This window comes from Micromys minutus (genome assembly GCF_963924665.1).
Source record: "Micromys minutus genome assembly, chromosome: 24".
In the NCBI taxonomy this organism is placed as follows: Eukaryota; Metazoa; Chordata; class Mammalia; order Rodentia; family Muridae; genus Micromys; species Micromys minutus.
Genome location: NC_137959.1, coordinates 50,287,138 through 50,302,206, shown reverse-complemented (window position 1 = coordinate 50,302,206; position 15,069 = coordinate 50,287,138). Strand labels below are relative to the sequence as shown.

The 15,069-nt window shown below is 38.7% G+C and overlaps 1 protein-coding gene across 1 annotated transcript in view; it reads left to right on the top strand.

Moving 5' to 3' along the window:
- The window catches only part of LOC308436302 (uncharacterized protein), a gene marked incomplete at both ends in the record, with an annotated part of 177,442 nt that extends 163,573 nt beyond the window's left edge, over positions 1–13,869 (top strand). Inside the window, 4 exons of the mRNA XM_080937161.1 lie at positions 3,693–3,788; positions 9,622–9,828; positions 12,607–12,702; positions 13,619–13,869. Coding sequence (XP_080793287.1) covers positions 3,693–3,788; positions 9,622–9,828; positions 12,607–12,702; positions 13,619–13,869 — 650 coding nt within the window. The remainder of the gene's footprint in view (positions 1–3,692; positions 3,789–9,621; positions 9,829–12,606; positions 12,703–13,618) is intronic.
- Between the last annotated feature and the right edge of the window lie 1,200 nt (positions 13,870–15,069).

Sequence of the window (15,069 nt, the reverse complement as noted above, 5' to 3'; positions counted from 1 at the left end):
AGCACACACATTCATAAAAGAAACCCTACTAAAGCTCAAAAAATACATTTCACCCCACACAATAATAGTGTGAGACTTTAATACCCCACTCTCACCAATGGACAGATCATGGAAACAGAAACTGAGCAAGGACACGGTAAAACTAGCAGAGACTTTGAACCAACTGGAAATAATAGATATCTACAGAACATATCATCCCTAAAGTAAAAGAATACACCTTCTTCTCAGCACCTCACGGCACCTTCCAGAAAATTGACCACATAATTGGACACAGAACAAGCCTCAATCGATATAAGAAGATTGAAATATTCCATGCATCCTCTCAGATCACCATGGTCTAAGGCTAGTCTTTAACAACAACAAAGACAACAAAAAGCCCACATACACGTGGAAACTAAACAATGCTCTGTTAAATGATAGCAGAGTCAAAGAAAAAATGAAGAAAGAAATAAAGGATTTTCTAGAATTCAATGAAAACGAAAACACAACATACCCAAACCTATGGGATGCAATGAAAGCAGTACTTAGAGGAAAACTCATAGCTCTGAGTGCTTTCAAAAAGAAACTGGAGAGAGCATATATCAGCAACTTGACAGCACAGCTGAAAGCTCTAGAACAAAAGGAATCAGATACACCCAAGAGATGTAAACGGCTAGAAATAATCAAACTTAGGGCAGAAATAGACCAAATAGAAACAAAATGAACCATTGAAAGAATCAACAAAACCAAGAGCTGGTTCTTTGAGAAAATCAACAAGATTGATATACCCTTAGCCAGACTAACTAGAGGGCAAAGAGAGAGTATCCAAATTAACAAAATCAGAAAGGAAAGTGGAGACATAACAACTGAAACTGAAAAAATTCAAGAAATCATCAGATCCTACTACAAAAGCCTATACTCCACAAAGTTGAAAAATGCAGAAGAATGAAAATAGACCCTTTCTTATCTCCTTGTACAAAGTTCAAGTGTAAGTGGATCAAAGATCTCCACATTAAATCCTATACACTGAAACTACTAGATGAGAAAGTAAGGATAACCTTAGAACACATGGCTTAGAAAACCTTAGAACTCCAATAGCTCAAGCTCTAAGGTCAAAGATTAACAAATGGGACTTAATGAGATTGTAAAGTTTCTGTAAGGCTAAGGACATTGCCAAGAAAACAAAACAGCAGCCAACAGAATGGGAAAAGATCTACCAACTCCACATCAGATAGAGCCCTAATATCCAAGGTATACAAAGAACTCAAAAAGCTAGATACCAGAGAATCAAAAAACCCTATTTAAAAAATGGGGTACAGAGCTAAACAAAACATTCTCAATTGAGGAATGTGGAATGGCTGAGAAACATCTAAGGAAGTGCTCAACATCCTTAGCTATCAAGGAAATGCAAATCAAAACAACCCTGAGATTCTACCTTACACCAGTCAGATTGGCCAAGATCCAAAACTCAGAAGACAGCAGATACTGGTGAGGTTGTGGAGAAAGAGGAACACTTCTCTACTGTTGGTGGGGTTGTAAACTGATACAACCACTCTGGAAATCAGTCTGGCGATTCCTTAGAAAATTGGACATAGTACTACCTGAAGATCCAGCTATTCCACTTCTGGGCATATACCTCAGAGACACTCCAATATACAACAAAGATACATGCACCACAATGTTCATAGCGGCTCTATTTATAATAGCCAGAAGCTGGAAAGAACCCAGATGTCCTTCAGTAGATGAATGGATACAAAAATTGTGGTACATTTACACAATGGAATACTACTCAGCCATCAGAAACAATGACTTAACCAAATTCTTAAGAAAATGGTTACATCCTGTTTTACATGTACTTTTTGCTCATTCTAACTAGTAAGACCTTAATGCAGAGTATAAAACCTTTAAAAAACTGCTTAAAATTTGTACATTTATTTTTGTTTTATAAAACAAAGTTCTTCAATAAAAAAAGAAAAAGAGGAAGAAAGAAAATAGAAAGATAACTCAGTATGGCATGTAATCTTAAAACTGGATCAGCAGAGACAGAGGATCCCTGAGTCCCACTAACCAGTCTGCTCAAGCTAATCTGTGTGTTCTGAATCAAAGAAAAACACTGTCTCAAAAAACAAAGTGAGTAGCACTGATGGGATGAAACTCAGTGTTTGCTGCTGACCACCACACATGCTCACACATGTAATATGGAAATATACTGGAAGGCATATGCACGTGGACCCTCAGTATAAATACACCTACATTCACAACATATCAATTAACTAACACCTAATTGATTAGAGTATGTAAGTGATAAATTGATAATTCTGCCAGTAAGTACATAAAAAGAAAAAACCTGCCTCCTTTCTATCAACCAGCTTTAGTTGTTTGATGGACTCAAAATACTAACAATATTAAATTATGTATTTCTTTTAGGATTTTATTTTTTATAAGGGTCTCACTACATAGCCATTGACAGGCCAAGAATTTACTATGTAGACCAGACTGGCCTTGAATTCACAGAGCTCTGCCTACCTATGCCCCTATTTATGCTAGAATTAAAGGCCTATGCCACCAAGCCTGGCATGAAATTATATTTTAGGTGTCCAAACCACAGAACATGATTTAAAGAGATTGGAAAGTCCCCATGAGAATTCCAAAGACATTCTACAGAAATAGAAAAGTCCATTTTTAAGTTCTTACAAAGTCTCAAAAGACTGTGGTGGACAAAAAAAATCTTGCCGAAGATCCAAGTAAGAAGAATCCTGCTTCCTGATTCCAAAACCTACTCCCACGCTACAAAAATGAAAGCACTGTGGTTCTGGCATGGAGACAGGTGGCACCTAGACCAGTGAAACAGAAGAGACATCCAAGAACTAAGCTCACCTCTATGCCCAGCCACAGAGCATGGAGAAAGCAATCAGCCACAGATGAGCTAGGTAAATTAGCTGTCCTATGCATACACATGAACTGGAGACTCCTAAATTATATTCAAAACCCAATCCCAAGTGAATCAAAGACCTATAAATAAGACCTAAACTACAAAAAGAAAAAACAACCCTAAAATAAAACAGTGAAAGCCCTATATGATACTTAATTTTCCAAAGTATTTTTGGATGAAAAACAAAAACCTTTTTTTCTGGGATGGGATCAGGGCTTCATACATGTTAGGCAACTACTCTACCCACTATGCCACATCCTAGCCATCTCCCTCCATTCTTGCACTGTATTCTCTATTATGGAAATGAAATGTTCTGTTGACAAGACTATCATAGCCAAAATCATCATGAACAAACTAAGGACTTAAACTACAACTTATATTTTGAATTTTAGTTTCTTTTGGTCTTACTTATTTCCCTATTGATTTTTAGACATTTGTCTATAGCATTTCTATTGTTTTTGAGATGAACTGCTGTATTTAAGAAAGATGGCATCATACTCCATATGTAGGAAGACAGGTTGGTACCCATCTCCCTGCCTCAGTCTCTCAAGTGCTGGGATCCCCAGGGTGAGCCAACACCATAATATTCTTTTATAGCACACCAACTACCAGGCAAAGGTAACTCAGACAGAATCTCTTTGTGCTAGTTTCACTGCTTTATATAGATTACTGAACACTTAAAAGGAAGCTATGCTTTGTAGAAGATTAAGAATTATTTAAAGTATTAAAACTTGAAGTTATTTTATTGCTAGTATCATCCACTAATGTTCTTAATTTTCAGGGCAACCTAAGCCTGAAAATGTAGACAAGGAAGTTTTTGATGAGCCATACAATCTGAACATTTCATCATCTCCCACAAAGAAGCAAATACTAAAAGGTAATGAAATACCTTTTATACAGATATGTGAAACAGAACTCTGCTCCATTCCAACTGTTTCTATTTACAAATATCTCCATGCTGTCAGCTCTTCAAACATACACATGATATTACAAGCATTGAGTATATCCTCATGCTTTTCCTGTGAATAGAGGCATTGTTGGAGGACTTTTGTTTCTCTACACCATTGAGATCCTGGGCATAAATGCCCCATAACTCTAACCCAGGTGAATTCTTATCTTAAACCCTTAATATTTTGCCTGATGTTCTCAAATGTGGGCATATCACACATTTTAAAATCGCCTTTACATTTCTGCTGTAAACACAATGGAGTTATAAATATAGTTGTATGAATTTTAATCATGCTACTTCGGTTCCTGTGAAATAGTTTTTAAAGGGTTTTTTTAATTACAGCATATATATTCTTTTAATTTTAGTAGGCATTACAAAACAATTTCCTAAAAACATAAATATTAGCAGTTGTAGCAGTGTGCATTAGAAACCTATATCCCAGTATTATATCCACAACTAGAGTTTTTTTGACTGAAATTATGACTGCCATTAAAATGTTGATATATGTCAAAAATACAGAAACTTATTTTTAAAATGTTTCAGAAAAATTTCTATTAAGTGTTGAAAGAGCATTTACTGAACTTGTCAAATACATTTTTAAATTATTGTAGAATCCACACTTCATAATTACAACATTACAGACATTATGGTTTTCCATATACAGAGATGACCTGTAGAATACCAAGAAAGCAAAAGATATGAGAAGTTAACTCATGCCTATGCCAATAAGGCACCAAGACCATTCAGTGTGATAAGGTGTTCCACCACATATGGTGCAAGAAAAACCAGATAGTACAAAGCTGAAAGATGAAGCTCCTTGTTTTAGCCTAATTTATTTTTAAGAGTGAACTATGAATGAATAAAATCCTGTATGTAAAAGTCAAACTACAAAACTATTAGAAGATATAGAGGAAAACCCATATGATGTTGGATTTGATGATGTGTTTTAGGGGTGACATAAAAGACACGATTGAAAAATAAAAATATAGGTAATTTTGGCTTTATGGGAATTTTAAAAATGCTTACATCAAAGTGTCAGAACATTTTTCAAATAATGTATATAATAACGAAAATGTTTTTGAAAGAACAACCATAAAATGCAACCCACCAGATGAGAGAAAATTTTCCAGTTTTATACCTGATTAAAGATTAAATATATAAAATATATTTATAGAACTCTAAAGCTTGTTTTAGCTACTTTCCCTATTGCTTTAATAAAAACATCCTGACAAAGATGATCTAATTAAAAACATCCTAAAAGAGAAAGGTTTGCATTTGGCTCACAATTGAAGCCTGTATACTAAGGAAGTCAAGGCAACAGGAGCCTGAGGCAGCTGCTCCCATTGTATCTAAGTCAAGAAGCAGATAGTACAGAATACAACCCACTCCTCAGTTTCTTTTCTCCACTTAACACAGAGCCCAGAATTTAAAGCACTCCAATGAGCATAAACAAGTCATGTCCAGTTAACCATCATGTTGATGGTTAACACTGACAGTCACAGCACTACCTTTGTCAACTTGACACCCAAACATGTGACTTTATTTATAACCTTTTACCCCTTCTCAGCAAATTCTCTGCTAGCAGAAATACAATTTAGGTTCCAACGCTCCCATAATCTTTAGCAATTAGACTAGGTTAAAGGTTCAAAAAATCTACACTGTCACGACAGTTTCTATGTGCTCCCTAAAGTAAAAAGTCCTGTAACATATTATCATCATGGCAACAAATATATATCCCATTCCTAAGCATGACCAAAAGATAGCAGGGAAAATACCAAATTTATGGCTTAATGTCTAGCATTGAGGACTCATAATGAAATATTCTGAGCTTCAAAAGGCCTCAACACCCCCCCCCACCCCAGTCCTGCTGTCTGCAGCACATTATCTCTTGCTTAGGCTGGCTTCATTCCATGCCTGCAGCTTTCCTCAACAACCTACAGTCCTGGCATTTCTAATATCCTGGGTTTTCTACTGCAATTTGGGATCTACTTTCATAGCTTTATGCAGTGTCCCATTGGGATATCAGTGCATGAATTCTGATACTGAAACATGTTGCCTGACCACAGCTGCTATGTGGACCAGGAATTCATGACCCCCTTTTAAAAAAAAATGGTGCCTGTCAAACAAGTATCAGGTTATAGCCCCAAACTGAGAATCAGTCTGACTTCTTTTGGACCACAGCTGTATCAGTGTCTGCCTCCTGACTGTGGAGGAATACAGCCATAGGCACTTGCCTTCAAGGAGCAAGGAACCCCTTCTATTGAGACTTTTTTTTCTTTCATATGAACTTGGATCTTCAATGGAAGGACACCTGTCCCATTATCTCTGTTCAGCACAGAGAGTTTCTCCTACCCAGTGCTTATCTCTTTAGCAGTCATAGCTACTATCTAGACTCACACACTAATGACCTACTTCTGAAATTTTTCTTTGCCTAAAAAATTAGTTCATTCCTTCTAAATTCAACTTTACTGAAATTCCCAGGGATCAAGAATAATTAAAAAAGCTTCTTGGCCAAAATATCACACGTGTGGCTCCAATCCATGTTCCTGTTATACTATTTGCTCCCTTCTCAAAATTCTTGAGCAAGTGTTCGATTGTCCTCAATTCTTTTAACATTTTTTTTCTTCTAAGCTTCCACCAGAATGTCCCATTGTGGTCTGTTTATAGCATTTAAGGATTTTTTTAGCCCAAAGTTTCAAACTCTTCCACATTCTTCCTATAAACCACTTCAAAAGTCCTAAAACCACATGGTCAGGCTTTTAAAACAAAATGTTACTGGTTCTTTGTGAATTTCGTAACATTTCCAATTCACATCCAATTCCATTCATTTTCCCCCTCCCCTCATACCCACCCTCCATCCTTGAAACCTCCCTCCCCAACAAAGAAGAAAAAAATCTCATGAACACTGTAGTGTGTTGCAGAGTATCCCACAGTATGCCCTTTGTCCACAGTTTCTTGCTTGCAAATGTTTATTGCACTGGTACAAGGCCTCCCTCTGGTTTCTGCTACATTATCAATACTGGAACCTTACTCCTCTATGATATCCTGTTATTGCATTATGTCATGGAGATCCTGTATCTTTGGATCTATAGGACTGGCACCTTCATACATTCTAGTCTTTCATCAATGGGTAGATATTGGGGGTGGGCCAATTCAAAGCCCTGGATCTGGGCCTAAGAGGTATCTGAGCTGGTCAGACCACCAGCTGTCCCGCACCCACACCACCAGGACAAGCTCTCCTGCCCTGCCCTAGCTAGCCCATCCAGCACCTCAGTCACCAAGGAGCAGACCCAGCTCTCCGGCTCTCATGCGCTCCCTCGGGATGGGCTCATCCTAAACCACCCCAGTACTGCAGCTGGCGAGGGGCTAAGGTGGCTCTTTGGCTTTCATGTCCTAGGAGCCTGCTGACCAGCAATCCCTGCAATCAGGGCCATCTCTGACCTACTGCACAGCCAAGGTGCAGGGCCAAATCTCCCAATTGTTACAGCTGGTGAGGGACAGGAACAGTTTTCTCATGATCCCAGGGCCAACTCTTCATGTCTGCCATAGGTGGTGAAGGATGAGGGAGGGGAAGAGGGCATCTCTCCCTTGTCCATTCCACTGCATAACAGACAAGAGGTATGGTAAGACACCCCCCCCCAAGCTCACATTTTCAGGGTGAGTTTACCCTCAACCCCCATATTCAGGACCAGCCCTACTGAGTGCTAAAGTAGTTGAAGGACAAGGCCAACTCTCTCACCCTTGCAACACCAGGTCCAGCTTTCCCAGCTACCACAAGTGGTAAGGGGTGACTTCCTGCTCTCATGGTTCCAGGGCCAGATCTCCTGTAATGTCCAGGCAAGGGTAGGGCACAGCCATCAGACATCAACATATTCCCAACCATCAACAAAACCCAGACTAGGGACATCTGCCTGGCCTTTGGTGCTAAGAGAACCCTGCCCCAGGGACCCAGATGTGGCCACCAATGACAGCACAGGCCAGAACCCTGCCATGGTCCCAGGTGACATCACCAGCTACTCGCATTGGACTGTTCCTCACTACCCTCGAGTTCTGCCTCTTCATAGTGCCCTTATCCTTCTGTTTCTCTTTCATTTTTCCACCTCTTACTTGCTTCTCTTCTCTTAGTAATACCCACGGTCTCTGAGTGTCTACAGTCATCTTAGAAGTGATCTCAGAAATGCTTTCCCCCATGGCTCCAGACAAGGGTTATCTCAGACATGGCCTATACACCCCCAGGCCTTTGCAGCACCAGACTAGTGGTCATCCCAGGCTAGCTGTCCATGCTCCCATGGCATTAGACTGATGGTTGTCTTGGGTTCACTGCCCACACTGGAGCCCTATGGTATAGAGATCTCATTTAGAGGTGGACATTCTACTGTCTCATATATTTCTGCTATTGTCCTGTCATGGATCTCTGTATTAACAGCCAAATGCTACAAAATCAAGGTCTTCTGATAAGAGTTGAAAAACACATTAATCTGTGGGTTAAGGATAAGGACTTAAGGGGATGTTTATTTCTGTGTCCACTTAAGAGAATAGTAGTACTAGGTTCTCCCCTATAAGTCAGGAAGCCATGAGCTCTTGACCCAGTTACTAATACTGAAAATAAGTCTTATCTTATGGAACAGGTTTTAAATCCAGTCAAAAAGTGGTTGTTATTCCTATTATATCCATGTCACTGTTGTACCAGTAGGCAAAATTTGCCAGGCCAGTTGTTATTGTGGCTCACAGAATCCATACTTGGGTAAGCTGTAAATTACTTTTCTCCCCAGGAGTGTATGGTTAACCCATTCCTGACTCCATTTGATATATACTGTTCCACCATTCCCCTTTTCCTGCTTCAAATCGCCTGAATTCTGTCACCTTCACTTGAGATCTAGCCCCCATGGCACCATTCTAAAAGTTCCCGGACTTTTATTTTTTGCATTTTTAAAACTTATCTAAAGATGTAAATCTAGAATCTACAAATGAATAATAACTTGTAGCATTTGTCTTTCTGGAGTGTGTGACTAAATAGAGTTCTTAGAAGAAAATAGATGAGAATATTTGCAACCATTTTCTTTTAAACAATCATTATTCTTTGCTACCAGAGAAAGTAAACTGTTTAGAGACTACTTACCCCAGTCAGAATGTTTACAGTTTGAGGGGGGTGGGGGAGAAGACAGCAAATCTTGGCCCAGACATGCACAAAGTCTCATTAGTCTAAAAAACACTTAGTCATTGTTAGGAGTACAAACTGATACAGCCACTGTGGAAATCATGAAGTTCCCTAAAAGAAACTAACTAGATTTACCATATAATTCACATTTACCACTCTTGGTTGTGTTCACAAATGACTGCATCCTACTTACATATACACATTAATTGCCACCATATTTCCAATAACTAGGAAATGAAAACAGCCTAAATGTCCCACTGTGAGAAAAGACAAGTACATATAGAAGGTAAGTTACTTAGTCTAAATAACTAATCAAAGCTGTAAGAGGCTCAGCTTTAAAATAAGGTTATGGTAGTTTTTGACTCTTTAGGAATTAAAATCAGTATATTTCAAGCCAGCATCATGACATACTTCATTAATCCTAGCACCTGGTATAGAGGTGGCAGTCCGTGAATTTGGAGGGCATTATGGTTAACAAAGTGAGTTCCAGGAATGCCAGAGCTGATAAAAAGATTAGGTCTCAATAAAATAAAATTAATTTATTCATTTCTAGTGCATTTGAGTGTACTGGAAATTTGAGTGACATTGTTCTTGTGTTTGAAGGGCAGTCTAAATCTAGAGCATTATATGAGAAAGGTGTTAACCTTCCAGATACTCTGGTTCTTTCAACATCTGACTCCAGCAAACAAGAACTTAAAGATAAAGGCATCACTGTAATACAAACCTGTGAATTGAAACTCTGTGTTCCAGTTACATTGTTTCTATTTACCAGTGTAATTAACCTGTGGGCCCTTCCAACAAGCAATCAATGTAATGAGCACAGCAGGTGTTCCATGAGTTTGGTGTAAATAGATAAGTGTGCTGAAGGTTTTATGGTTCAGTACAGCAAAACATTTGTGGACATCTCCCCTCTTTACCATTAACCCAAGCAACTTGGTAGATTTCCTTTATCTCTCACAGCCTTAACTTTCTGCAAGGTGATCTGAATCAGAAGGTATCATAGATTATTGAATATCTCACTTATTGAGAAACCTTTAGGTACTATTATTATTTCAACCCCAATCAGTAGAGCTATAATATCATTGTACAATTCTATTATGGTGTCTATATTTATATGAAACACAGACAAGCTGGACTGGGTTAGTCATAGGGCTCTGTCAGAGTGCTTGTGGACCTGAGGTAAGATGACAAGCAACACACACACATACACACACACACACACACACACACACACACACACACACACACACACACACACAAAGAAAAGCTAAGCACAGTGTCCACACTTAGAAGATGCTGGCCAACAAATCTACCCATATTGATGAGCTCAGGGTTCAATGAGAGAGTCTTTCCAAAAATCCAAGGTAGAGGGCTAGAAAGATGGCTCATTGATTTTGATATGACACCATCTTCTTGCCTGGTAGGGTAGGAGGGATTCAAACTCGGACACAAAGAGAGAGAGAGAGAGAGAGAGAGAGAGAGAGAGAGAGAGACAGAGACAGAGACAGAGACAGAGACAGACAGAGAGAAACAGAGAGACAGAGACAGAGAGAGACTACAAATGAATAAACAATTTTAAGCTAAGATAATGATTGTGGAAAATACCTGACATCCACCTTTGGCCTGTATGAGAGTACAGAGGGGTGCCAGAAAGAAAGAAAAAGAGGAAAAAAGAAAAATGGGTAGTGTGTTTGGAGAGATAGCTCAGTAAATGATTTGTAATCCTAAAACTGGATCAGCAGAGACAGTGGATCTCTGAGGCCCACTAACCAGTCTGCTCAAGCTAATCTGTGTGTTCTGAATCAAAGAGAAATGCTGTCTCAAAAAAAAACAGAGTAGCACTGATGGGATGAAACTCAGTGTTTGCTGCTGACCACCGCACATGCGCACACATGTAATATGGAAATAAACTGGAACACATATGCACGTGGACCCACAGTATAAATATACCCACATTCACAACATATCAATTAGCTAACTACCTAATTGATTAGAGTATGTTAGTGATAAATTGATAAATCTGCCAGTAGGTACATAAAAAGGAAAAAACCTGCCTCCTTTCTATCAGCCAGCTTTAGTTGTTTGATAGACTCAAAATACTAACAATATTAAATTAGGTATTTCTTTCGGGATTTTATTTTTGAGAAGGGTCTCACTACATAGCTACTTTCCCTATTGCTCTAATAAAAACATCCTGACAAAGACAACCTAAAGGAGAAAGGTTTGCATTTGGCTCACAATTGAAGCCTGTATACTAAGGAAGTCAAGGCAACAGGAGCCTGAGGCAGCTGCTCCCATTGTATCTAAGTCAAGAAGCAGATAGTACAGAATACAACCCACTCCTCAGTTTCTTTTCTCCACTTAACACAGAGCCCAGAATTTAAAGCACTCCAATGAGCATAAACAAGCCATGTCCAGTTAACCATCATGTTGACATCTTAGAACTAAGATCACCTCTATGGTCATCCACAGAGTGTGGAGAGAATAGTCAGCCACAGATGGTGCTAGGTAAATTAGATATTCTATGCATAAGTGTGAAATGGAGACCCTTAAACTATATTCAAAACACAACTCAAAATGAATCAAAGACCTCTAAGTAATATCTAAACTGCAAAAATACTAAAATAAAATTTAGCAGAAGTTTTATTTTATGATATTTAATTCGCCAATATATTTTTGGATAGACATCAAGATCTTTCTGTGTATCTAAAGATGGGGTGATATTGAACATCTGATATTCCTACCTACACTTCCCAAATGCTTGTATTACAGTAGCATATCACCACACTCTGGTTATGCTGTACCAGGAATTCCTTTGGGGCTTCCTATATATTAGGCTCAACCACACTCCAACCCTCTTCAATGCATTATACTTTCCTCTGTGGGAATATCACGTTCTGTTCCAAAAAACTAAGCATAATTCCATGTTAGATTACTGTCACTGAAAATTTACATCTTAGCTACTCATGGTTTTGTATATTGTCCTACTAAATTGTTGTAGTTGTTTCTGAAATTTTTAGCATGTCTTTTGGGTTTTTCTTAATGTTTTAAATTTTTTGACTTGTTGATTTTAAATTCATATGAGCATATTATGTGCAAGTATGTGTGTGCATCATGTGCATGCCTGGTGTGGAGATCAAAAATAGAAACTCAAGTTACAGATTATTGTGAGCCACTATGTGGGTGTTGGGAAACCAATCTGGGTCCTCTTGAGGAGCATCTAGTGTTCTTAAACACTGAGCTATTGCTGCAACCTCCATTTTATTTTTAGACAGCAGTGCTATGTTTAGGAAGGCTGGCATCATGTTCCATATATATAAAGACAACCAATATCTATCTTTCTGCCTCAGCCTCCCAACTGTTGAGACCAGGAGTGTGTACCATCGTAATGAATACTCTTGACCAGCACATCAACTAGCAGGCAAGGGCATCTCAGACAGAATCAATTTGTGCTGATTATGCTGCTTTATGCAGATTACTAAATACTTAGAAGGGAGCTGTGCTTTAGTAGAGATTGAGATTTAAGTCTTTAAATTTTTTCAGTTATTTAATTGCTATTGCCATCCACTAATGTTCTCATTTATTCAGGTCAGCCTAAATCTGAAAACTCTGATGAAAAAGGTTTCAAACATCCAAACAATCTGCACATTTCTGCCTCTTCTGCAAGGAAGCGCCTCCTTAAAGGTAAAAAGATAACTACATTAAGATGAGATAAATAAACTTGGCTCTGTTGTTGCTGTTGAACAGTATCTTCAGCATGTGGGCCCTTCCAACAAAAAAACTCATGTTATGAATCCAACATGTGTTCTCGTGTTTCTCCTTTAAGGAGACACCTGTTTGAATGGCTTTGTATTTCTGTGTTGTAAAAAGATCCTGTGCAAAAACAAACAAACAAACAAACAAAAAAAACAAAAAAAAAATCCTGTGCGTAGATTCTCCTTACCTTAACTCAGGTATATTAATTAGTTTTCTTTATTTATCATAGCCTTAATCTTCTGTATGGTGTCTCAAAAAGGAACTATATTATGGCTCATTCGAAAGTCCTCTTTGTGAGCCACCTTTATATTTCTGTTGCAACTACAATCATTGGGTCAATAGATATAACTGCATATCTTTATCATGCTAGTTTGTGTCTAGAAAGTAGAGTATGTTAGTGGAACTTTTGAAGGGGGATTAAGGTAATACTGGCACAAATGTTTTAGAATGCTTGTAATTAGTGGTGGTAGCAATACATGCTTGAAAAACCAGTTCCCTTTTTCTTAAGTAACACTAGATTTTTGCAGGGGGTAGTGGAGGCTTTTTTTCCATACAAAGTTATCCTGTTTATGGCTGAGTGCTCCAAAGTCTCTTGCTCTCTGCACATTGTCCAATTGTTGGTTTCTTTGTTAATTACCACTACTGCAAGAAGAAGGTTGTGATGAGTGATATGCACTGATCTATATTTACTTCAGCTCACAGTTCCACACCACAGTCCATCACTGAGGGAAGTCAATACAGGTACAGGAACTTGTTTAAACAAGGCAGAAATCTTGAGACATGACTGATACATGGAGCTGTGGAGGAGGGATGCTTACTAACTTGCTCCTTATGACTTGTTCAGCCTGCTTCACCCAGGACCACCCTAGCCCCAGAGTGACACCACCCACTGATCTAGACCCTCCCACATCAATCATCAATAAAGAACCTGCGCCACACAGGCTTGCTGACAAACAAGCATATCAGAGATTGGCTCTTGCTCATGGGATGGGAATCAAGTTGGGCCAGTCGTTGATTGGCCATTCCCTCAGTGTCTGTTCCATCCTTGTTCCTAAACTTGTAAGCAGGACAAATTTTGTATCAAAGATTTTGTGAGTAGGTTGAATTCCTTATCACTCCACTGAGAGTCCTGCCTGGATACAAAAGGTGGCCATTTTAGGATTTGTATCCACCACTGCTAGGAGTCTCAGCAAGAGTCACCCTTATAGACTTACTAGAGTCTCTCCCATCCCAGGTTTCTGGCACTTCCTAGAGATGTTCCTCCATCCCTGCAGTTGCCAGTTTCCATTCATTCTCTCAACCCTCTCTCCCAGGCTCTCTTTACACTTGATCAGCAACACCTGCCACCTTGCTCCCATCCCCATCTCCTCTCCCACTGTGTCCTCCCTTCATCCATGCTCCTATACCTATGTTATTTTCCCTTCTAAATGAGATTCACGAATCCTCCCTTGGAGCCTCCTTGTTATTTAGCTACTATGGGTCTGTGAATTGTAGCATGGATATCCTGTACTTTATGGATAATAATCCACTTATAAGTGAGCACAGTAGGTTACCTCACTCAGGATGATATTTTCTAGTTTAGTCCATTTGCCTGCAAGTTTCATGATGTTCTTATTTTTAATAATTGAGTATATTTCCATTATGTAAATAAACCTCATTTTCTTTATTTAAAATTTATTTATAAAAAAGCTGCTATGAACAAAGTTGAACAAGTGTCCTTGTTGGATGGTGGGTTATCTTTTGGGTATATGCCCAGGAATGGTATAGCTGGGTATTCAGGTAGCACTATTCCTAATTCTCTGGAAACAAAACAAAACAAATGCCATATTGTTTTCCAGAGTGTTTGTATAAGTTTGCACTTCCACCAACAATGTAGGAGTATCCCCCTTTCCCTATATCCTCACCAGCATGTGCTGCCCATTGAGTTTTTGATCTTAGCCATTCTGATGGTGTAAGGTGGATATCAAAGACGTTTTGATTTTCATTTCTCTGATGACTGAGGATACTGAACATTAAGTAATTCTCGGCCACTAGAGATTCCTCTGTTGAGAATTCTGTTTAGATCTGTACCCCATTTTTAAATTAGGTTATTTGGTTTGTTGGCGTCCAACTTCTTGAGTTCTTTATATATGTTGAATATTAGCCTTCTGTTGCTGATGTTCTGTCCTATTAATGTTGTCAGTTGCCTTACAGGAGCTTTTTAGTTTCATGGGATCCTATTTATTGTTGATCTTAGTGCCTGAGCTATTGGTGTTCTATTCAGGAAGTTGTATCATGTACCAATGCGTTCAAGGT